Source organism: Eumetopias jubatus, unplaced genomic scaffold (assembly GCF_037043125.1).
Source record: "Eumetopias jubatus isolate StellerSeaLion01/CBP00866 unplaced genomic scaffold, mEumJub1_p1.0 scaffold_10, whole genome shotgun sequence".
NCBI lineage: Eukaryota > Metazoa > Chordata > Mammalia > Carnivora > Otariidae > Eumetopias > Eumetopias jubatus.
Window position 1 is genome coordinate 27,517,170 of NW_028274816.1, and position 23,349 is coordinate 27,540,518.

Here is a 23,349-nt window from a genome sequence, read left to right on the forward strand (position 1 = left end):
CTGAGCCTCCCAGGTACCCCCCCAGTTTGTCGTTTTGTCTTTTTTTTGCCACATAGGTTTCTTTTTTAATTATGAGAAATGTTTCATATGTTGCATAAATCATTTCAATTTTTATGTAATTGAGTTGATCTTTTGTGCCTTCTAGAGTTTGATGCATAGAGGGGACTTCTCCAGGATTATAAAATTTTTTCAGTTTTCTTCTAGTGCTTTTATAGTTGTGTTGTTCTGTTGTATGGGTTTGTGGTTTTTTAAGAATATTTCAATGCTCCATCCTTTTGCAGTGTCTCTTGCTGTACTTCATGAGATAGGGATCAGACTTTTTTTTCCATATGGATAACCAATGATTTGGCATTCTTCCCTTACCAGATCCTAAATTCCTCTGTGTATTTCGGTTTATTTCTGGGCTTCCATTCTGTTCCCTTGCTCTATCCATAATCAAGATCACACTGTTTTAATTACTGAGTCTTCATTATGTATTTTAATATTTGGTTGCACTTACCTCCTTCATAGCTTGGAAAACTCTGGAAGGAAACCATGTTTCCTTATTTGCCCCTGGAAACTATAATTATCTAGTTAGAAACACTGATTGCATTTTTTTGGATTATGTTACATTTATATATTAGGAAGAACTGACATGATGAATCTTACAAAGAATGCCTTTTAGTTTTTTTTTTTTAAGATTTTATTTATTATTAGAATGAGAGCACGAGAGGGAAGAGGGTCAGAGGGAGAAGCAGACTCCCTGCTGAGCAGGGAGCCCGATGCAGGACTCGATCCCGGGACTCCAGGATCATGACCTGAGCCGAAGGCAGTCGCTTAACCAACTGAGCCACCCAGGCGCCCATGCCTTTTAGTTTTTATTTAAGTTTTTTTGGTGACCTTTCAGAGGTATTTTTAAGTTTTCTTCATATAGATGTTATAATATTTTGTTGTTGCTGTTGTGAATGAGAAGGGTGTCTTTGTTCCATTATCTTCTAAGTGATTATGATTTTTTTTGAAGATTTTATTATTTGAGTAAGAGCACAGGCGGGGAAGGGGCGGGGGGGCAGAGCTGAGCCAGGAGCCGGTTGCAGGGCTGAATCCCAGGACTCTGAGCTGAAGGCAGAGATTTAACCAACTGAGCCACCCAGGCACCCCAAAGTGATTGTGATTTTTGAAAGCTATTTTTTCTATTGTAGTCTTTATTTCTTACTAATTATCTTATAGTTGTTGTTTAGTTGAATCCCTGGAATTTTCAGGGTCCAATCTTAAATACACACAGTAAGTTTTTTTTCTTTTAATTTTTTTAAATTTTAATTTTTTTAATTTTTTATTTTTTTAAAGTTTTTTCTTAACTTTTATTCCTAACAATTTCTCTTGTCCAGTTGTGACAAGACATAGGGATCCTAGGCATCATTGTCTTGTTCTTGATGTTAGTCACGTTACTTACAGCCTTAGGCTTTGTTTTAGTTATTAGCTGAAGCATGCATTTACCATCCCATGGAACTTTATGTGCTTGTCCAGACAAATATAACAATGTTAAGATGAAGGGATTACTCAGGATTTGGGAAGAGTTGATACAGAGGTAGTTGACTCGTGCCTGTACAGGTAAGGATCGAGTCTGAATTTGCCACCTGGGTGCCTGTGTCATAAATTGGCCAAACCCGATGAAGAGGGGGAGGCTCTGGCTCCAGCAGCTTCATTACTTGAGGCCTTGGTTTCTACTTCTGATTATCCTGGGCTGGTCCCGTTTTTATGATTTTCCATGAGCCCAAGAGGTGATTTGTGCCATGCCTGGGTTCTTTTCAAGCTGGCTTTTGTCCTCAAGAAGGTTATACAATTGACCCTTGAATGACGGGGTCAGGGGCACCCACCCACTCAAAGCTCCACATAGAACTTTTGACTCCTCAAAAACCTTACCTACTGATAGCTTACTGTTGACTGCAAGCCTCACTGATCACATAAGGAGTTGACTGATACATATTCTGTGTGCTCTATGTATTTTGTACTGTCGTCTTACAATCTAGGAAGCTAGAGATAAAGTGTTAGTAAAATCCTAAGGAAAATACATTTATGGCCCTGTACTGTATGGAAAAATCCATGTAGAAGTGAGACCCACGCAGTTCAAGCCCATGTGAACTAGTCAACTACACTTGTCTCTTTGAGGGAAATGTCTTCGAAAACATGGTGGCAAATGGCAGATTCTTGTTCAGTTCACACTAAATCCCCAGCACTTAGAAAATGACTACATGCTGGGGAGTTTTCTCACCTAACCCAAGACTAGTTACCTGCTTTAAATCTTTCTTCCCTGGCCTTCCTCTTAACTCCAGTATTCAGCTTGAGACTGGAAAGCACTGAACGGAAGGCACCAGGGATGCAGGCCCTTTATTAATCTCGTTTCCATGTCAGTGTCCCCCCTTCCCCACCCCCATTCGGGTGCCTGGCTCACGCGTACAGACTCCACAGCTGTGTGCAGATTCGGTAGCACGGGGGCTCTTCTAGGGGCTCTTCCCGCGGGTCACATCGTCCTGACCACCGTGGCCCGTTCAGTAGATGCCGACTCAGCCCAAGGAGTGTGACTGGCAGGGCAGCGGACTGCCCCCCCCCCCCCAGGGGGAAGAACTGCAACACCAGGGAGCCAGGTGTTTTTCTGGTTTTCCACTTTTATTGAGCTTTCATGGGCACACGTCATTGGTCAGGTTTCAGCGCGTGGCCTGGTGGACAGACAGGTCCCATGAAAGAATGTCTGTGCTCAGTTTCACGAGTGTCCTTCATCTCAGAGATGCCATAAGAAGCACTAAAGGGGTGTTCCTTGTGATGGAGACACTTGGGATTCACTCTCTTAACTTCCGCATCTGTCACACAGCAGGGTCCCTGACAGGGCCATCAGGTGGTTTGCTCCCTCCCTCCCTGGTTCTCATTTGTCTCCAACCTGGAAGTCTGTGCCTTCTGCCCCCTTCCTCCACTTCCCCTCCTTGCACTTCCCAACTCTCGAACCACAGCTCTGGTCTCTTTTTCCGTGAGTTTGCGTTTCTTTGTGGTTTTAGATTCTGCTCAGAAGTGCAGTTGTACGATATTTCTCTGATTTCTCGTCGTTTTGTCTGTGTTAACAGTTTTTAAAGCAAATGATGACTGTTCTGGGCTTTAGATTCCACACAGCATGTTTAGGTAGGGATTGAAAATTTGCTTTCCGTTTGGCAAACTTTGTTTACTTAAGCTGATACTTATGGTTTCTGGAACGGAGCAGAGAATGCCGTGGGAGGCTGGCTGTTGTGGGACACGGGTCAGGGTGCGCCGCCTTCCTGGCTCCTCTGGGACTTGATCTGGGTCTCCCGCTGTGCCATCATCTGTGAAAAGTCAGACTGTACACAGAGTTGTGTGTGACCCACATTTCAGCACAGGCCATGCATGAGGGGTCACGGGGGTAGTGAGTGGGGCAAGAGAGCAAGTGGCAGAGGAGTGGGCTGTTGGAGAGGCAGTTAGGGGCCTGGCCACGGATGGGGAGGTCCGAGTGCGTCTGGGATTCGCATTTGAGGACTGCTTCCTGTCCTAGGCACCACAGAGAAGGGATACGGGTACTGCTTTCATGGAGCTTAAACGGGGGTTCGCGGTGACCCTGGCTCACGACCCCTGGGCTGTAGTGCTTTGTTATGTCAAGGATGAGACGTCTTGAGAATTTCATACACCCTTCTGCCTTGTCAGGGTGCAGGCGGTCCACCCCTGGCACTGCAGACACAGCCCGTGTTGAATTCTGAGGGTGCGCAGCTCACTGACCTTCCGTCTCCTCCCCCAGTACGCCCTGCACGTGTACAACGAGGTGATGAGTGTTGGGCAGAAATACGGGATCCGGAATGCTGGCTACTATGCTCTTCGTAGTCTGCGGATTGAGAAGTTTTTTGCCTTCTGGGGTCAGGATTTAAATACCCTCACCACGCCCCTGGAATGTGGACGAGAATCTCGGGTGAAACTGGAAAAGGTACTGTATCTGCACAGCCCACTGCCCTGCCCCCCCCCCCCCCCCCGCGCCGACTCTCCCTCAAGGGAGGGGCTGAGGGGAAGGCCCAGGGGTGGCCGCCGGGCAACGAGGATGGTGTCCTTAGAAGGAAAAACGTGTCTGTCCTAATAAGGAAACTGGTTGTGAGCATTGGCGCCCGCTGCCCGCCCCAGCCCTGGGCTCAGGAGCTGCACGCCCCACTGTCTGAAGCAGCCCGGAGCCCTGCTTGGCGCTCCTGCAGACTCTGGGCTTCCAGGGAAGCTTCTCCACTAATGTGCCACAGACGTGTGTACACAGTACTCCTCTCATATTCAAATGCCTCATTTTTTGTGTGGTTTTCAAAGTAGTGGGAACATTTTTTTTTTTAAAAAGTCCCAGGTCAAGAGGAAGTTAGTGCTGAGTCTCTTTCCCACCCCTGCCCCTCACCGACCCACCCTCCCCAGCAGCGGCGCCTCTGCTCTGCCCTCCCCGCCCCCCCCCAGCCGGCCCTCCACGTGCTTGCTCCACCGCAGCTGAACAAAATCTCAGTCCTTCCCCCGCAGGGCGGTAGGCCTCCAGTCTTCTCGGTGAGCAATTACGATTTTTCTCTGCTATAAAAGTAATGAATACTAATTTTGGAAAATAGGGAAAAGTATGAAGAAAATTAAACACCTGTTTTATCTGTTCATAATCACGCACTTTCTGTCCTGCTGCGGTTTCTTGTACAAACCTATATGCATGGGCTTTTTGTCGAGATTATATAAAAATAGTTTTTCTAAAATAATTCTAGCAAGTACATTCGGAGGATTTTTCTTCCTCTTTTTTTCTATGTGGTCTTGTGGTTGAACTCTGAAAAATGTATGCCTGTTTTATAGAAGTTCTCTGAGGTCTTTTAATATGGTGAAAGCAGGTTTTCATGTGGTGGGAAAGCCACCCGGGGGGTGAGTGCGGCCTCCAGTGCGGCTGCCCCGTGTCAGCCTTGCCCTTCTTCCCTAGGGGATGGACTTCATTGGCCGAGATGCCCTGCTGCAGCAGAAGCAGAATGGGGTGTACAAACGCCTCACCATGTTCATCCTGGACGATCATGACACTGACCTGGACCTCTGGCCATGGTGGGGAGAGCCCATTTACCGCAACGGGCAGTATGCGGGCAAGACCACCAGCAGTGCCTACAGCTACACCCTGGAGCGCCATGTCTGCCTGGGCTTCGTGCACAATTTTTCTGAGGACACTGGGGAAGAACAGGTGGTGACAGCAGATTTCATCAACCGGGGGGAGTATGAGATTGACATCGCAGGACACCGGTTCCAGGCCAAGGCAAAGCTCTACCCGGTCACCTCGCTCTTCACCCACAAGCGCCGGAAGGATGATGTGGAGCTCAGTGACTTGCACGGGAAGTAATGGCCACTAGCCTCACTTCCCCACCTGCCCACTCCCGCAGGGCTCCCACCGCCCCCAGCTCCTTGATGGGATTTTAAACTTCACCTGCTTTTAAATCTTTTGCTTTGCAGGCTCTCTTCTCCTTCCACCTTCCCTCCTCCCTTTTGTACCTTCCCATCCCACCCACCCTCCCAGCGACCCCTTCACCCCTCAGATTCCCAGGGCGACATGAAACATGTCTGATGGGCAGGACAGGTGCGAACTCCACTTGTGGAAGTAGGTAACCATGACAGTCTGATTTCTAATGTCTCGAAGCAAGGGAAGCGGGTGGTGTACAGGCCTCCAGGCACGAGTCCCACTCCCTGAGGCTAAGTTTTCTTGGAGCAACCTGTTCATTTTGGTGGGTCGTTGTGTGTCTGAATCAGCCCTGTGCTCGAGCCCGCCCGTGCTGTTGCGCCAGGCAGACCATTCTCCTTTTCCATTGGGCTGTGGGTGGGCACCCTGATACCTCTAGCAAGAGGTTGACCATCTACCTCATTCATGAGAGGCATCACGTGGACGTTACCTGGTCTCTAGCAAACAGCTGACCTGGCTCCGGCCTAAAATCTTCCTCCTGTCTCAGTCAGCTTTCTCTCTCAGAGGGTTTGTTGGCCTGAGTAAACAAGCCGGTGTTTGAAAGGGAAAAACCATGTTGCCTTTTGTGTTGCTCTTCCCAGCTGAAAGGGTCTGCTCTCTGAAGGTGCTCAGCACCGAGGTGGTTTCCCGCCCTTAGAAGGCTGCTGCTGCTTCCTGCCGCTCCGAGCTCAGTGACCCAACCCAGCATCTCCCTCACCGGTCCCTTGTTCAGCAGGCACTGCTGTCCCTTTGGAACAGGGCGGGTGTGTGCTACCCTGGTGAGGAACCAAATCTTGCTGGCTGTTCTGAGTTTGAGCGCGCTGCTGGCCTCCCATGTTTGGCTTCCTCTGGCCCAGAACAGGCAGATGCCCCCAGAGTAACCCCAGGGGTCTGTGGAGAGGGTACGTGAGTCGGCTGGCTGCCTGCCCAGCCAGCCGGCGCTCTGGGTCTCTGGAATGGAAAAGGGCCTGGGGCGCCAGGAAGGCCCTCCCCCCCCCCCCCCCCCCCGTGAGGTAGGAGGTAGGGTCTGTGCCCAGCCTTTGCTGTTCCAGATTTTAAATCTTTGTCGTCGTAACTTGGAAGCATTAGCTCTGATAGGCCTCTATACTGAAGAGTCATTTGTTTTAGAGGAGCTTAAAATTCTCAGGTGGGTCTGTCTGCTGTGGCGTCTCTTGGGGTCTGTTTAATCAGACAGATTCCTTCTAGACACTGCTTGCCATTTCCCCAGCCAGACAACTCCTACTTGACTACTGACTGCTCAAAGAGGTCTCAATTGATTAGGTCGTTAGAACTCTGTTTCCAGAGAGCTGCTGCCCCTGCGTAGGGAGGAGAAAGGGGCAGGCGGGTTGCCCCGCTGCAGAGCAGAGTGCAGCAGCTGAGATGCGCGTAGGAGAGCAGGGACTGGGCGCTGGGCTGACTCAGCTGTGAGCGGCAGGGGCCCAGCTGACCAAGGAACTCGGTGCTAAAGTATCGAGGATACACAGAGTATCCCGTGCTCTGTGCCATGCTCGTCTTTGTAAATGAAAGTTTAGGGTTGAATCTAAAAGACATTCTAGATTTATGTGTTAATTTTATCTTAGCCATAAATAAGGGTCACAAAAAGACTGGCGAGATGTTAACATCCTGGGGCATCACTTGTTTATTGAGGGCCCCTGACACACACATTTCACTTCTGCCACTTTGACACTCACCCCTGAAGTCTCTTGCTCAATTCAGACATCATCAGTGTGAATCTAGTAGTTTCCCTCTTTGGTCCTAACTCTGAAGGGGGTGACTCCTGCCTCCCTGCACACCAGGCAGTCAGGCCACGCGCACTTACCTTGTGTGATCACTCATCTCTCGCTAGAGATCCCTCAGATCTGGACTCCCAGACTGGACGATGGCTGGTCCTTTTTTTCTCTAAAATGATCTGCCGTCACCTCTTGTGCTCTCTTGAGGGAGGGGCTCTACTCTCCTTTTTAAACCTGGAAACACAAAGTGTACCAGCCTAAAGCAGATGAAAACTCACGGCTGCCAGTCTCCTGTGGCCCCTCTCCGCCCCTGGAATACCTGCTAAGTCCCTGCTTACTCGCGCCACATGTAAATCCTGGTTCCCAGCCCTGCCGTGGTCACTCGTCTTATATGGAAGCTTGCAGCAGACACACTGCTTGTCCATAACAATAGCACGAAAGTCAGGAAAGCTCTAATTTGGAAAATTTAAGAGCAAGGGACAAGAACTACCTGCTAACCTGTGTTGGAGCCACAGACCACCACATGGGCAGGACCTGCTCCAGGAGAGAGAACCAAACTATTCCCGCTACATTTCTAGTGCTCTGCTGGGGGCAGGGGTCCCTCCCTGTACCCCCAAATACAAGAGCTGCCGTTCAGGCCAGGGGCCCAGAGACCATTTAAGCTCTGATTAACCTCAGTTACCCCATTTCTGCAGGAGAAACCCGGTCACTTGGCTTCTCACCAGGAGACATGTCCATGGATTCTACCTTCTTGTACAGACCAACACTTTTACCTCTTTCGAAAATCACTAAAGTGAAGTAACTCCACTTTCTCCATTACCCTGCCTCTGAGTGCATTTGAAATGTTAACCCCTCCCCCCCCCACATACCACAGATGGGGCAGGAATGACAGCAGCTTTCTAAAAGTGGTTTAGCTTCACTGAAGAGCTGACTGCTCACTTTGCTTTTTGGCTCGGTTTATCCTCTGCCTGACGGACACGTGCTGGCATCAGAGTGAGTCTTTACCCTCCTCTGAGAACCTAAGGGAGATAAAAGGGAAGCTTCTATAACCTTTTGTCTTGGTTCTGACCCTAGAAGGCTGTGTCCTGGCTGACTTTCAGGGGTAGCTACTGGGTTCAATCTTCTTTGTAGCTGCTGGACCAGTATAAGCAGCAAGCATCCCCCTTAGTGTCCAAGGTAGAGGTGTGGTCACTACTGCTTAATACTGAAGAACTTTCTCCTGTTTCCATTTTCTTTTGCACACCCCCCTGCACCCACATCCCTCCCCAAAATGATAAAAGCAGCTTTTATCAGCACGATAAAGGGAACATTTTCACGAGTCAAGAATAGTCATTTGCAGGCACATGGATTCAGGAGCAGCACAGCAGAGGGGCAGAAATGGTAGCTGACAGAAGGGTTGTTAGGCACTAACCGTGTCCCGCAACGAGCTGTGAGCCCCGACTCTGCCTGGCAGTGCCTCTCTGGCAGCCCCCACCTCGGCCTCCTCCACTGCAAGGTGCTGAGTTGTAAGGCTCCCTCCTCACCCACACAGGGCTTGCATTTGCAGTCCCTCATCACTACAAATGCACTATTTTTCCAGAGAACGGAATATTTTTGTATGTCTTTGCCTTCTGTCCATTAAACACCAGAGTTATTCATTGTATAATATGATTCTTGACTTCTCTGAGCAGAGAATCTGCATCCCTTGAAGAATTACACATTTCTTCATGGGCTTTCTCTTATTTAGATGTACCTATTCTTACCCTTCGCAAACCTTTTCTGCCTTCTCGGTTTTCTCTCTCTCAAGGACAGAAATTACAAGAGGGTGGAAAGGATATTATTAGCATCTGTTTCAAAAGATCTATGCCAGGATTTCCTTTGCACACCAAGAACTGGAGCTGGGAGTACCCTCCCTTTAAGCCCGGTTCATCGTGCCTTACCCCAGAATGTCCCATGGTGGGTGTAGACAGGAAGGATGAAAAGAAACTTCATTTCAGTCTGAGGGTTCCCATCCACCCCACCATAGCCTCCCTTCCCCAGATCAAGCAGGTGAGGGGTAGAAAGTTTCTGCAGCTTGTTTCAATCAGGGGGTTTCTAGCAGCATAGTTAATACTCTCGGGGCTACTCTTGGGATCCGGGAAATGCCACTGTAATGATTGTACAGGGCTGTAACTCCTTATTTACGTTTATAAATGTGCAGTTCGCTCAGCCCCTTTCTGTCCCTGTGTAGCGTCAGCTTGTGGTGCCGAAGACCTCTGAGGCACTTCAGGGGATGGGATTTTTCTCAAGAGCTCTGGTGACTTCAGGTACCTAGGGGGACTGAGCATTTCTGCCTCCATGAATGCGGTATTAACATTGTGCACTGTGTTTCTATCAAGCCAGATTCCAATTAAGATTTTCTTTTCATATTACTAAGTTTGTAAATGAATAAACACATTTTAATTACTCTGGTTGTGTCCACTTGTGAAATGTTCTTCAACTCTAGTAACTCGATAAATATATTTGCCATCACCAGGGGTAAACACTTTCCATAAAACCATTTATACTGTTACCAAAGACGAGAACCATGTGGAAACCAAGGGTAAGCTATTAACCTCCACAGCGTGGTGGCAGCCTGGAGAGAGAGCCTCTATCGTCCTGAGGTTACTCTCTGTTGATGGATCTGACCTCCCCTCCTGCCAGACGGTTGATTACATAGTAAGTACCTGGCTCTTGACATATCACCCATCTCCCTGAGGACCCACACTGGTGTGTGAAACAAACTCTGTATATTCTTAAGTCACACAGTAGGATAAGAAAACAGAAGCACCCAGTGATTTCCACTATACTAACCTAAAAGTAACTGGAATTTATTACCCAGCTATTTTATGAGCAACTACATCTGTGAATCACTAGATAGGCTAATATGTCTGTAACAATCTCATTAACTGGTCTTCCAAACCTACTTGTTAAATTTCCAGGTAATGAATGGCAAGCATTCAAAACAAAAGTACATCCCACAGGCTTCAAGACTAATTCCAAAAGAAGAGTTCTCAAAACATTGTGCACAATGACATTTCTGGATATCCCACAGTGATTACTTTGAAGGGGACAATTCTCGAATTAAGTGTACGTCCTCCTCATTATTAACATACCAGATTACATACATCCATTACACCCCACATCAGCAACAGGGAACTCTAGGAAGGAAGCACCCAGCAAGCAGGGTCTGAGCAAGGAAGACTTACCTTCCAGCCCCTCCACCAAATGAAAGGCCAGCAGAGTTCATTCCTGCCAGCACATGAACTGAAGGAAACTCGCCCATGATGCACCTCATGTCTGGAGTGAAGGTCTCAGGGCAGTTCACCAACTTCAGAATCTCCAGTCTCCATCTGGCATGCGACACAGGAAGGAACTCAGCAGGGGCTCTGAGCCATAAAAACAAAGCCAAACACAGGCTTCAGCTTTAGGGAATTCAAACTCTTCTGCTCCTTATGTTTCCCGACTCCCTCTCCTCTCAGAAAATCTCCTGGAAGAGGCTTTCTCAGACAAGCCAAACGGGCCCTAGTCAGAAAGCATATACCACATAAATGCACTGTCTTCTGAGGATTAGCGTTGTAATATCGGGAAATCCAGATTGTACACATGTCACGTGTCTTCATTTAATGTCTCAAAAGCAGTCCACTGACCGGCCCCTGCGCGTCCTGCCGAATAACAGAATCCTCCATCGGGGGACCCCACATCCCATTTTCACTGCACCACGGCTGAACTGCAATAGGGGTGACAGACTGAGGGTGATGCCCGACCCTCCCTTGCCTGACCTCCTCGCTGCCCTGCAAGCATCAAGGAGATACCAGGCCCAAAAAGGGGTTCCAGATGGTGACCCAGAACTCCAGTGAGACAGACTTACCTTACAGAAAAGAGGCCTACGACTCGGGTTCCTCTAGCATCCCAGCAGGTAAGCAATGCGGGGCTCCGCAAAGCACTAGGGACCGAACCAGGGGACCGCGAGGAAGTCAGCAGTTCCAGCCCGGGGCCCTTTAGGTGGGCCCTCTTCTGACTCAAACTCTGCTTACCAACCAAGTACCCGTTGCAATCAAATTAAATCCAACCAAAAGGGACTCGCTCCCGCCTGTCCTGCACGTAGCAGGCCTCCCCGACAAAAGCCAGAGGTGGTGAGGCAGCAGGAACGCCTTCTACCATCTTCACTCAGAGTCCTCGCCTCTCTAAAGGAAGCCTGGCCAAGCGTGAGGTGACCGTGGGGAAGTCAGGCTCATCCACTGGGCGGGGACCAGGGCGAGGCAAGTGAGGCGCCCGCTCTCGGCACCGAGCCGGGGCAGAGCCAGCCTGGGAGCACTGCTCATGTGCTCGAGGGCTACAGCCCCTTCCTTCCCCTCCTCTAGCTCCTCTCCTGGCATCTCCTCTCTCCACGAACACAGCTACCCAATCCCAGTTCCCAGACGCTCAGTCTTAATCGAGGACTTACACACAAGGAGACACTTCGCCAGAGCAGGAATCCTATGAAAGGGAAATGCTACAAAACCTCAGGCTGTCATCAGAATTTCCAATACTTCAAATCTCACCTTGCCAACGAAAACTGTCACGGGTCACATGAAGTCTGAGCCGGCCAGCAAAGGCGACCATCCACTATGTTTTACGCTGTGACCCCAGGCAGGGCCGCCTCAGTGGGCGAACAGATCAGGCCACCATCCTTGTCAGGATTAGCCTGGAATTACCTGTGATCTGAATTATGCGGGTCTTCCAAAGAGCAACCCTGACGGACGGAGGCGTCCTGAATTTCATCACTAGGCCCCGCTACTCCCCCAGGACATTTCCCGTGGCCGCCAAACGGTTTCATCAGCCACGACGTGAGGCTCGCCCCTGGGCTCCTGGCCGATCCATCACCTGACGACACGCTGACAGACACGCTTCTAACTCGTGATCGTGCGGGACCTTCCCGTGGCTCAGCCTTCCCCTTCCACCTGCTCCGGTCGTACTGAGCTCACGATTCCCTGGGTTCTTTTCCCTTGCTGACACGCATAAGGGGTAACCTCTGTTTCAGCTTCTCAGTCAGAAGAGGCCTTCAGAGCAACTGGTGAGGTGAAATGCGGCGGGTCGGACCACAATTTCACCATCAAGCACCGAAACGGAAGCATGTCCTTGGCTTCTTCGTTCAGGAGCCAAGCGTGGCCACTTGCTAGACTTCAGTGAGTGAAATAATAGGAGATGGCCCGGGAAGCCTTTCCTATCCTGAGAATGACAGGCTCTGGAAAGGATCTGGGGTAAGGACGGAATCCTCTCGGCGGGTAGGGAAACTGGAGACAGCCCAACACGCTAACAGACTTGCCCCAGGACAGACCCTGGCGACTGGCAGAGCCCGGCCTAAGACCCGAGCCCTGACTACCAGATCGGCAGGCCGACGTGGCGTCGGGCCACACACGGCACGGAGCACCAGAGTCTGGGGCACAGGCGGACCAGTACATGGCGGATTACCTGCTTACCTGTCTGGATCCCCGTCTCTTGCTCTAACTGGTGGTAGAGTTTGTTGGAATAGTCTGCCATCTTCTGCTCGATGGTCAAGTGCCTGGCGGTGCTCAGGATACCAGCACAGAACCTCGTAGAGCCAGCAGCCAGCCTGCAGGATGCATCCAAAATGCTATCAGGTACACTCCCACAGCTGTGAATGCAACTAGTTCAAAGATCCTCACTACGGCATCGTCTGTCATATCAAAAGATGGAAGCAGCCTACGTATCCACCGACATGAGCGGGACTGAACAGGCTGGAGGTCCCCTCTACAATGGGATACTCTACACGGCCATTAAAAAAGGAACGAGAGAAAGCTTTTATGCAACAATACGGAACAACCCTAATGAAAAAAGCAAGGGGAGGGACACTGTTTAAGGTTTGCTACCAACTTGTATAGAAAAGAGAAAAAAATAATAAACGAATACCCGGGTACACACATACAAACTGACCGATACAGATTTGCTCATATAATGACTCGGGGAGTATCTGGAACGATACACAAGGAACTTAACTTGCCTCCAGCGAGGGAACGTTCCAGCTAGAAGTCAGGGGTGGGAGGCAGACTTTTCCCTGTACACACTCTTTTACAATTTTCAATCTGACTCGTGTACATGTATTGCCTATTCAGAAATAAATACAAAGGACGTGTTAAAGGTCATCCGATTTCTGGTAGGCAATAGAACAGAAAAGGGACATTAGGGGAAAAGTGAAACAACCTGAACAGAGCATGAACTTCAGTTAATACTAAGGTATCCACATGGATTCACTGCATTTCTAGTTGATCCCACCCGAAGATGTTCCTCCGAGGTGCACACGGGACCCAGGCCTACAGACCGCTGCACTACCTTCACGTTCGTTCTGTGAATCTACCACCGCTCTCAAGTGAGTGAGTTCAACGGGGAAAAGGAACAGAGATCAGGCAGGAGGCAGCCAGTTTCATCTCGGCTCACAGAGGAAGCTCCTGAGCCGCGGGCTTGATGTCGCTGTGTGACTACAACGAAGAGGACAAGACGGCGCGGTGTGCCGTGACCCTGGAATGAAACGCACCCTCTCTAGAGACCTGGGTGTGCTGGAAATCAGCCACCTCTGTCCAAGCCGGAAAACACGGGCGGTTCGCATCGCAAAACCGCGTCCAGGGGATGTGGCCTGTCTGTGGTTCTTGTCCTGCGACTTGGCGCCAGTCAGCTTAGCTACCGGCGGGACAACATCACCGGGAGGGGAGGGGCTGAGGGGAGCCCACGCAGGCTGGTCCTTACCTGCCCTGCTCCAGAAGGACAATATCCTTCCACCCCATCTTGGAGAGGTGATAGGCCACGGATGTGCCCATGATCCCACCACCACAGATGACCACCTGCGCCTGGGCAGGCAGGGTGACAGAATGCGCCTCGGCAGCCGACGCGCCGCTCCTCCCCGACGACCAGTTCTGCCATCCTCGGCCGGTCCTTTGTCTTCGGACCACCGACAGCAACCGGTAAGACATCACGTCTGCCAGCAGCTCGGCGGTGCGCTCTCACTCGGCTACGGCGGAGACCCCCGACATGCACACTAGACGGAGAAAGCAACCAGATTTCATTCCACTGTACTCAGGGCACAGGATTACTGAGGAAGGGAGAGGAGGCCCCAAAGAACGCTAATCATGCTCTCGGCCAATGTGTGAGGCCCTGCGCAGTTCCAGACGCTCTGCCAGCTGGAGAGACAGCAGGGGACAACGAGGGGGGGGGGGGCTTGCCTTTATGCACCTTTCATTAGAGACACAGAGAGGGAGCGGATGTCTGAGTGTGTGTGAGGGCGCCTATGGCAGGGGCGGCCCAGACACAGATAAAACAAGGAACAAGGCCAGTGTGCTGGAATACCCGAAGGCATATGTAAACTAGGATGGTCGGGAAGAAGGGGACATCGGAGAAGAGACCTGACGGTGACCAGGAATCAGCTGGATGCGTCTTCCGGACAGAGGCGCAGGCACGTGCAAAGGCCCCGAGGGGAGGCCGACCCTGCGGAGTCCAAGCACAGAAGGGAGGCCAGTGTGCCCACAGCATGAGGAGTGAGGCGGAGAGGACCCAAGACAAGGCCGGAGAGGGAGGCAGAAAGCAAGGACACACAGCGCTTGGACGCCATCGTGACGAGCTGGGATTCTGCTCCGAGTGCAAAGGAAAATACTAAAGCGGCGGAATGAAATGATCGGATATGCTTTTCCAAGATCAGTCAGGCTCCACGGCGGCAGGGAGTGGGCTGGAGAACGAGAGGAAAGGCAGGGCCAGGCAGCTGCTGCGGTAGTCCTAGAGGGAGGGCCTGGGGGCTGAGACCCGGGCGGTGGCAGTGGAGTCAAAGCCACGGCTGGGTGGTTCTGGAGGTGAAATGACGGAACTGACTTGCCAACAAACGGGATGTTAAAATGGGGCAAGGGGAGAGATAAGGATGATGGCAGAGTTTCTGGGGTAAGCAACTGGTGCCACTTACTACAGTGTGAAGGGCTAGGGATGGGGAGGGAGGCGGGGAAGGAGAGGGAGCGAGAGGGAGGCTGTGAAGGGGTGAAGGCGCGGGTGCACAGACAAGCGAACGTTCCCCTCTGAGAGGTCAAGTGCAAGACGCCGGGCGGGCACGCACGGGAAAAGGCCAGGCAGCAGCTGGACATCCAGGCCGGCAGCCAGGGGAACACGTGGGGTATCCGAGACCCGGCACGCCAAGGAACAAGAAGAGCCCTGAGGCTCCCCAGCAGATACAGCTTGGGAAGAGAAAGAAAGTACCGGACAGAGGACAGAGCGCTGGGCAGACGCACAGAGCATCCGGACAAACAGAGGTGGTGCAACAGACCAAGAAGGAGCCGCGGCAAGGCAGAAAGAGAACTGGGCAGCGGTGTCCGAGAAGAGAGAGAGGAAAGGGTTTTAAGAAGCGGTTCGCTACGGAGGGTGCCCGGGGGTGCAGCAGGACGGCCAAGGGTCCGCCCGCTGGGACTTGACAACAGAGGTCCTTGGTGTCCCCAAAGAGAACATTCCCAGGAGAGTGCTCGGGATGAAATCCGGACCAGAGCAAGCTGCAGAGCGAGGAGATGAGGGAGTGCAGACCACTCCTTCACTTTCTGCTCCGAAGGGAGTGGAAAAACCAGGCAGCAGCAAGAAAATAATGGGAGCAGAGCAAGGTTCTTGGTCTATAAAGGCACGGGCCGTGGAGACTGTTTCACGGCTGGCAGGAAGGGCCAGTAAAGGGGAAAGAGGTGGGTCCGGAAGGAGAGGTGGTGACAAAGAACGAGGTCCTGGAAGAGGAGAGAGAGAGAGAGGACCCAAAGCCGCAGTGACGGACAGCGTGCGCCGGGTCTGCACAGGCCACGGGCTGGAGGGAGACTCAAGGACCGGCAGGCCTCCTCCCGGAAGCAGGGGAGGGTTAGTCCAGCTGGGCTTCTCCCGCACCCTCGGGTGTCACATGCTGTGACCGAGCACACGTGTCTACGAGACAACTAGCATCCTAAGGCAGAGAAGGGAAAGGGTACGGGATCGGGCCCAGGGAGAATTACTCTCCCGGCAAAGCAGAGGCCTGTTCGGGAAACCGCAGACAGACCTGCCAGGAGACGGCAGGGTCACCGAGCGTGGGGAGAGGGGGGACTTCAGAGGAGAGCCCCGGCAGACAGTGCGCCCAGCGGCATGCCACTACCAGCGCGGGCCCCCCACGGCGGGCCCCAAACAGCCCAACTTGTCCAAGGCCAAGGTGTGGGTGCCCGTCCATCACCACACAGCATCTCAGGACGGAGACCGAGCAAGGCCTACACCGCGTCCCAGGATAAATCCCACCCAACCAGGGCCGATGACTCGGCCACCTGGCGGTAGTCACCAGGCCTCACACCCTCGGTCCCTGTCCAAGGGTCTCAAGACAGAAGCTTCTTCCTGCAACCTCGTCTCCACGTGACTAATTTCTGTCCCTCCCTCCATCTCTCTCTCTGCGGTCCTCCCCTCCAGACCTCTCCACCGTGCCCTCCAGCACATCCCTCCCAGAGTTAAGCACCCGGCCCTTCGCCAGTACTGTCTCACCTGTCCCCACCGGGATGCAGCTCTTCTGAGGGAGCGGCCACCGCCACACGGCCAGCCCCACTCGACTGAGCTCGCCACGCGGGGGGTGGGGGGGGCGAGTATCCTCCTCCTCCTTCCTTCAGAACTATTACTGCTTGGTCACACGCGAAAAGGCCCAGTTCCTTTGGGGCTCAGGCTAGCAGGCACCCCCTGCCTAGCCCCGAGGCCACTGCGGGTTCAGCCTCAGGCAGATGTCTGTCTACATTCGGGTTCTGAACCCACAACGCTCCTCCTCTCCCAACCTCGGACCCCACCCCCTCTCTTCCTCCCTTCAAAGCAGATAACCTGTCTCATCGCATCCCCTGAAACTCCACCGATAATCCCACTTGCATCTACAACCATCTCTCCTTCCCTGAGAGGGTCAGGAGTTCTCAGGAGTTCGTCGCCCCACAAGAGCCACAAGACCCCTCTCCCTCCTTCCCTGGGACCCAGCTCCTCTCCCGCGTACCTTCGGTGCTCCGCTCTGACCCTCGGCGTTTTCATATGCTCAAGTCCTCCCCACCCACCCGAGAAACAGAACAAAAGCTCCATAACTGTCTTCGAGTAGCGTCATTTTAAAAATTCTAAATGGTAAAAACTATGGTCTTGGCAAAAAGCACAAACATAGGAGGCAGTAATAACTTCCCATCAGGGCGCCTGAATATCCAACTCCTGGCTTTGGCGCAGGTCGTGGTCTCGGTGTCGGGGGGATCGAGCCCCACGTCGGGATTCTCTCTCCCTCTGCCCCTTCCCCCACGCACAGGCACGCACGCACATACCTGCGCTCCTTCTCTCTCTCAAGTAAATAAATAAAATTTAAAACGATGATTTCCCATCATACAAAATTACCAGTCCCGATGTGCTGCCCTGCTGCCCACCTGAGTGCCGCCGCCTGTCCCGTGTCCTTCTTTCCTCACTCCTCAGTGACCGCAGAGTCTGCCGGCCGTCAAGCCAGAACGGACTTTTTTTTTTTTTTTTAAAGATTTTATTTATTTATTTGACACAGACACAGCGAGAGAGGAAACACAAGCAGGGGGAGTGGGAGAGGGAAAAGCAGGCTTCCCGCCGAGCAGGGAGCCCGACGCGGGGCTCGATCCCAGGACCCTGGGATCATGACCCGAGCCGAAGGCAGTCTCTTAACCAACTGAGCCACCCAGGCGCCCCCAGAACTGACTCTTAATGTGATCTCACAGCCTGTCTTTTCACTTGACAAATACCTTCAGGAAAGGGCTTCCTACATGATCTGTCCCCTTTTCCCCGTTTCCAGTCTGTCCTGAACCCAGAGCGGTCGGGCTTCTGCCCGCCAAGCCAGGAACGCTGCTCTCACCAAGAAGGCTCACGTCGCCAACTTCCGGGGACACCGGCCCCACCTCACATCCTCTCCACAGCACTGCACATCGCCCATGGCTCCCGCTACTCACACCCTCTTTCCCGGTTTTTATCCTGACTCCCACCACCCTGGTCACGTCTTCGCTGGCTTCTCTCCCCGGCCCGTCCTTCCGAGTCCATGTCCCTCACGGTGCTCTGGGACCAGCTTCTCCCCTCGGGCCACCACTCTCCAGGGGGATTTCACTGCCTACCGTGACCGAGAGCCCACCCCACAGCGGCCTCGACCTTTGCGTCTGTACCTCTAAGCAGAACAATCGCATGTCCACTTGGGCTCCCGAAGGTCAAACTGGGCACCTCCGACAGGGAAACCCATCCTCCTCAATCTCCAAATCTGCTCCACTTCTGTGTCCCCCAGTGACACCATATTCGAGAACCCTGGGTGTTACCCTGGGCTCCTCCTTTCTCCTCTCCTCTACGCAGCCAACCAGCGAGGACTAACAATTCCACAGCCACGTTTCCCTCATTCCCACTTCTCCCCATTCCCACTGCAGCTACCTGAGTACAGGCCGCCACCCTTGCTCAGATTACTGCAGAGGCTTCCTCCCGGGACTTCTGGGGCTTCTGTACACCGTTCTCCCCAACACCCCACAGTCCTTACACAGGACTCAGAGCCAGTCTTCTCAAAGGCAAATCGTGTTTCACGCCCCTGCCTAAAACCCTTCAATGATTTTCTGATGTCCTCAGGAAAAGGCAATCTCCTTCACAGGAAGGGCAAGATCCTTCACTCCCTGGCTCTCGTTTCTTATCTCTGCTCTCTTTCTCTGGAGCTACACGCAACCACCTGTAATTGACTCCTCAAACAGGACAGGATTCTGAAACCTCCGGGATCTGGGCACGCTGTTCCTCTAAACCTAACAGTATAGTTCCTGCCACTCTCCCCCACCCAAAGGTAACTGCCTCAGCTCTCAGCATATCTGACATCTTACCAGACCTCCTCTCCCCTAACACGGGGTCAGGTGACTCTTCTATGTTCTCCCATCACACCCTGCACTTCTCCCAGCACAGAGCTTCCCGGACTGTGTCACGGTCTGTTCGCCAATCAGGGAAACAGCACAACCACCCTGCTGAGAATGTAGGCTTGAGAGAGAGGTAGACAGCCGTGGGTTGGAAAACCTCCCCCCACCTCTCATTAGCTCTTTCAGCAAGTTATGCCACATCCCTGTGCCTTGGGCTCCTCATCCATAAGGTGAGCTAGGACTACCCACCTCACACGGTTGCTACAAACACTCGGTCAGACAGGAAGGAAAAACATGGCAACGGGCACCTAAGCAGCACTCAGTAAGTGGTCCTTTTTAGTCTCCTATTATGATGGAGCTCTCTGGGAGCTGAGACCAATTATATAACTTGATCATGGTTTTCCCAGCATTCAGGGGAGGCACCTAGGAAATACACATTGCCGAACGGCTGCGAGGAGAGAACACACGAGAGGGGGGAAAGTTCAGTGAGGACTCTGGGATCTCAAGGCTAGCCCTCAGATTTGAGGGGATATCTAAATCACGTATAAGAATTCTTTAAAAAAGAAAATGGTAGTATCTTCATAGGCAGTTACAGTCGGCCAGATGCCGCTTCATGCCTACAAGGGACTTAAGGCTCACAACCCTACGAGGTAGACACTAAAGTTTCTTTCCTACACTTGACGAAGCTGAGGCACAGAGAAGTAACTCATCCGAGCTTCTCTAATGCCGGTGAGGGGCAGAGCCAGGAGTCAAACCCTGCCGGGCTGGCACCGGAGTCTGCCCTGGGATCTTTCCTCCCTCCTACCTTTCAAACAACATCAGATGAGTAAAGAAAGGGTACTTGTGAGGACACAGCCCCTGGCAGGATAAAAGGAACTGCAAATGTAGCAGAAGACACATGACAACAGTTGAGGCTCAAGATGGAATAAACAATGTTAAAAACTTAGGGTGATTAAAAAAAAAAAAAGCCTAGGGTGATAAGAACCAAGAAAAGGATTTGTGACCCTGTGTGCAACATGACCTTCAAAGAGTCACTGAAGAGGTGAGGGCAAACAAGAACAGAAAAGGATTTAAAGTGGATGCAAACAAAGAAAGGAAGGCACCAGAGTACCCAAGTAGGTTTGGCAGCAAAACCAAGGCAAAGTTTGCCGGCAGAGAAGGGAAAGTCGGTAGACAAGAAACTGAAGATGTCAAAAACAAAGAAATAAAAGTCGTAACCACATTTAAAATAAACACACACACCTAAATATATACATGTTAAGTTTTAAGTAATCTCTACACCCCATTCGGGCTGGAACTCATGATCAAGAGTCACATGCTCTTCCGACTAAACAAGCCAGGGGCCCCAAAAATAAATTACATGTTTTAAAAGCTAAGATGACCCTACAGTCTTTTCTGCTGAGAAGAAAAGTATCTGCCAAGCAACCTCGATATCGGGACTAGGTATGCTCCCATCCGCTTCCACCAACATGAACAAGAGGGCAGCTCCAGGTCCCTCTGAGCTGCTCCTCTGTATGGTCACAGCGTGTGCACAACCGGGCCGCTGGGGACTAGGAAGCCCGGCGGGTGGAGAGCGATTAACAACATTTCCCACACCTGCCTCAGCACAAGAGCCAGCAGCACATTTAGCCCACGCTCCTTCTCTGGAGAGTGGATCCTGCTGGTCCTGGGTGTGTAATTCTCAACAAGTGCCACCAGCTGATCAGACAAGTTGAAGAAATTAAGACAAATCGCTAGCGCTGGCTCCCCTCCTCCTTCCCCCCGCGGCCCCGTACGTCACGCTTACACACACCGGCAAACTGCACTTGTAGATGCCCGAATCTAATCTCAGTGTCCTTCACATCGGTCCCGAGTGGTCACACATCACAAAGTCGGCTCACGGCCCTGGGCCTACACTCTTCCCCGTAACTCGGCCGCCGCACTCTGCAGCGGTCTTACAAGTGAGGGAGGCACAGGCGGACCGCACGTCTCCAGGCGGGAAAGCAACCGCACCCGCAGTGGAGGAAGACCGGGCGAGACCCGCCTCATGCGCGCTAGGGGCTTGCCCGAGACCGGGAGCCCGAAGCGAGGTCACCCCGGCCGCTCTGGACGTCGGCCTGAGCCGGCGGACGCCCCCTGAGGAGCCGGTGCGCAGGCCCCGGGGCGGCCGGGCACGGGTCTCCGAGGCCCGGACCACCTCGGCCGGACGGAGCGCAACCGCGGACAGGCTGACAGAGACGAGGCGGACCCCTCTCGGCCCGGGCCGCCGGAGTCCCCAGGCGACTCGGCGCAAGCGACGCGAAACGAGGGGCGGACGGGACCACCCCCGAGGGAGACCAGAGAGGAACGGGGGACGCGGGGACGCGCGCGGAGGGGAGGCCAGAGCGGCCCCGCAGCTGTCTTCCTTACCTGACGGGCCCCCGCGGGCTCCGCGGTCAGCAGCACCCCGGCGGCAGCGGGGCAGCAGCCACAACAGCTGCGGGGGTTGGGGGGTCCCGGCGCCAGAACGCGGGGAACGGGGAAGGGAAAGGGGCGGGGCGGAGGGAGCAAAAAGTTCCGGGGAAAGCCGGGGACCGCGACCTTCCGCGCTTTACGGGCCCCACAAGGGTACGCCGGCGCCAGATCGCTCCCGCGCACGCGCGCGCCGTGACGTCCCCGCGGCGGCCCCGCCCCTGCCACGTGGGGCTTGTTTGGGTGTCGCGAGGCCCCGCCCCGGGCCTCTGGGCGGCAGCCGCGGGGTCCGGCCCGGTTGACCTCTGCAGGTGGAGCCGGGACGTCCGCGGTGGGCCGCTCGCCGTGCCGTGCTGTGGGGAGCGCGGGGCTTCGCTCTGCCCTCCAGGCGCGTTCCCACTTCCGTCCCCGAGTGGGTCGCGGCTCAGAGCCACTCTGGTCCAGGGCGCCAAAGGGCGTCTTGGACCCGCAGGCGCTCGGCTCCTCCTGGGCGAGGCTCTAGCGGAGCGCGACTGAAATCCGCTCCGCGGGCCTGGCCCGACCTGGGAGGCGGGATTTAGAGGCCCTGAGCTCTGGGCCGGTCGTCACTCTGCGCCTTCCTGGCTTGTCTGGGCCGAGGAAATGCCAGTCCGTCTTCTGAGAAGGCCCCGGTCCAGCCCTCCCTTACTGTCAGCGGCCCCGTTTTCTTTCCCTTGTGGAACTCGTCACCCTGTACAGTCTGCGTTGGTTGGACTGCCTTTCCCGCCAGTTGCAAGCCCTGCCCTCTCTCGACAGAACCTCAGTCGTAGGCACGGCTGCGTTCCCGGCACGTGCAGCCCTGCTTGGCGCGTCGTCCAGTCACTAGCTCTTTGAATGGAGAGCGTTCGGAGGGTACAGCGGCCCCTGCAGGTTGCGCCACGCTCTCGTTTCCCTTTCGTTGAATCCAGGCCCTCCTCACCACCACACAAGCCCATCTTGTCTCCTTATGGCCTCTTTTGGCCAGGCACCGTACTGGGCGATGGGATTCAGCAGTGCACAAGAAAGAGAGGGCTTCTTCCATTCGCGAGTGGCAAGAAAGCTCCGGGGACCCCTGTGGCACCACGCCGGCCCCCAAGCTGCATACTTTCTACCCCAGACGCGATCGCCAGTTAACTCACACGATGCAGGGCACGTGAGTTCGGCCTGCCTGAGGACAGAAAGTCCTCTCTGGCTAGTCCGATACGTGAAAGTTTAAGACGTTCCGGGCTTCTGTGCTAGAGAAATACTTTAATGTTTCGGCTAATTGGTGTCACCTGACTGCCCATACAGAAGAGGAGATAGGGGCGCCTGGGTGGCTCAGTTGGTTAAGCGACTGCCTTCGGCTCAGGGCATGATCCCAGGGTCCTGGGATCGAGCCCCGCATCGGGCTCCCTGCTCGGCGGGAAGCCTGCTTCTCCCTCTCCCACTCCCCCCACTTGTGTTCCCTCTCTCTCTCTCTCTCTCTCTCTGTCAAATAAAAAAAATCTTAAAAAAAAAAAAGGACATAGACGAACTCATCTGAGGTGTATACCTGGGGAAGTCTTTTCCTGATGCCCAGACGTGGCAATTTGGGGAGAAAACCTTCACAGGCTTCCCTGATGAGCAGCTTGACCTATGCCATTTGCAGGCTTATGAATTTGGGAGAAACCTCGCTGTCGGTAGGAAACGGTGGGTGAAGTAAAGTGATCATTAAGGTGTTCGTCCCGTTCTGTGGACAAGCAGTGAGTGCTGAACAAGCTGTACAGATTTCTCCCTGCTTCCCTCAACCACCACTGTTGTTCTTCTCTCTGCAATGTCCTAAGCCTCCTTTTCTTGTCAACGTTGATTCTTGTACTTTGTAGGCTCTCATACCCACCAACTGCACTATTCTTCAAGAGGA

The 23,349-nt window shown here is 53.1% G+C and overlaps 2 protein-coding genes across 13 annotated transcripts in view; one reads left to right on the forward strand and one right to left on the reverse strand.

Moving 5' to 3' along the window:
• PDPR (pyruvate dehydrogenase phosphatase regulatory subunit) overlaps nucleotides 1–6,439 on the forward strand; it is a 33,515-nt gene extending 27,076 nt beyond the window's left edge. For all 5 annotated transcript variants that reach the window (XM_088027484.1, XM_028092966.2, XM_088027486.1 and 2 more), the window contains 2 exons: nucleotides 3,773–3,955; nucleotides 4,949–6,439. In XM_088027484.1, the coding sequence (XP_087883610.1) occupies nucleotides 3,773–3,955; nucleotides 4,949–5,353 (588 nt within the window). In that variant the 3' untranslated portion in view covers nucleotides 5,354–6,439. The remainder of the gene's footprint in view (nucleotides 1–3,772; nucleotides 3,956–4,948) is intronic.
• The window catches only part of LOC114203682 (uncharacterized), a 34,999-nt gene continuing 14,272 nt past the window's right edge, over nucleotides 2,623–23,349 (reverse strand). For 4 of the 8 annotated variants that reach the window (XM_088027490.1, XM_088027487.1, XM_088027488.1 and 1 more), the window contains 4 exons: nucleotides 13,918–14,206; nucleotides 12,636–12,769; nucleotides 10,383–10,562; nucleotides 7,062–7,410 (listed from right to left, as the gene is read on the reverse strand). In XM_088027490.1, coding sequence (XP_087883616.1) covers nucleotides 7,362–7,410; nucleotides 10,383–10,562; nucleotides 12,636–12,769; nucleotides 13,918–14,206 — 652 coding nt within the window. In that variant the 3' untranslated portion in view covers nucleotides 7,062–7,361. Of the gene's footprint in view, nucleotides 3,779–4,462; nucleotides 4,564–7,061; nucleotides 7,411–8,045; nucleotides 8,196–10,382; nucleotides 10,563–12,635; nucleotides 12,770–13,917; nucleotides 14,207–23,349 lie in introns of those variants that run through there. The other 4 variants (XR_015769142.1, XR_015769141.1, XR_015769143.1 and 1 more) reach the window with 4 other exon arrangements.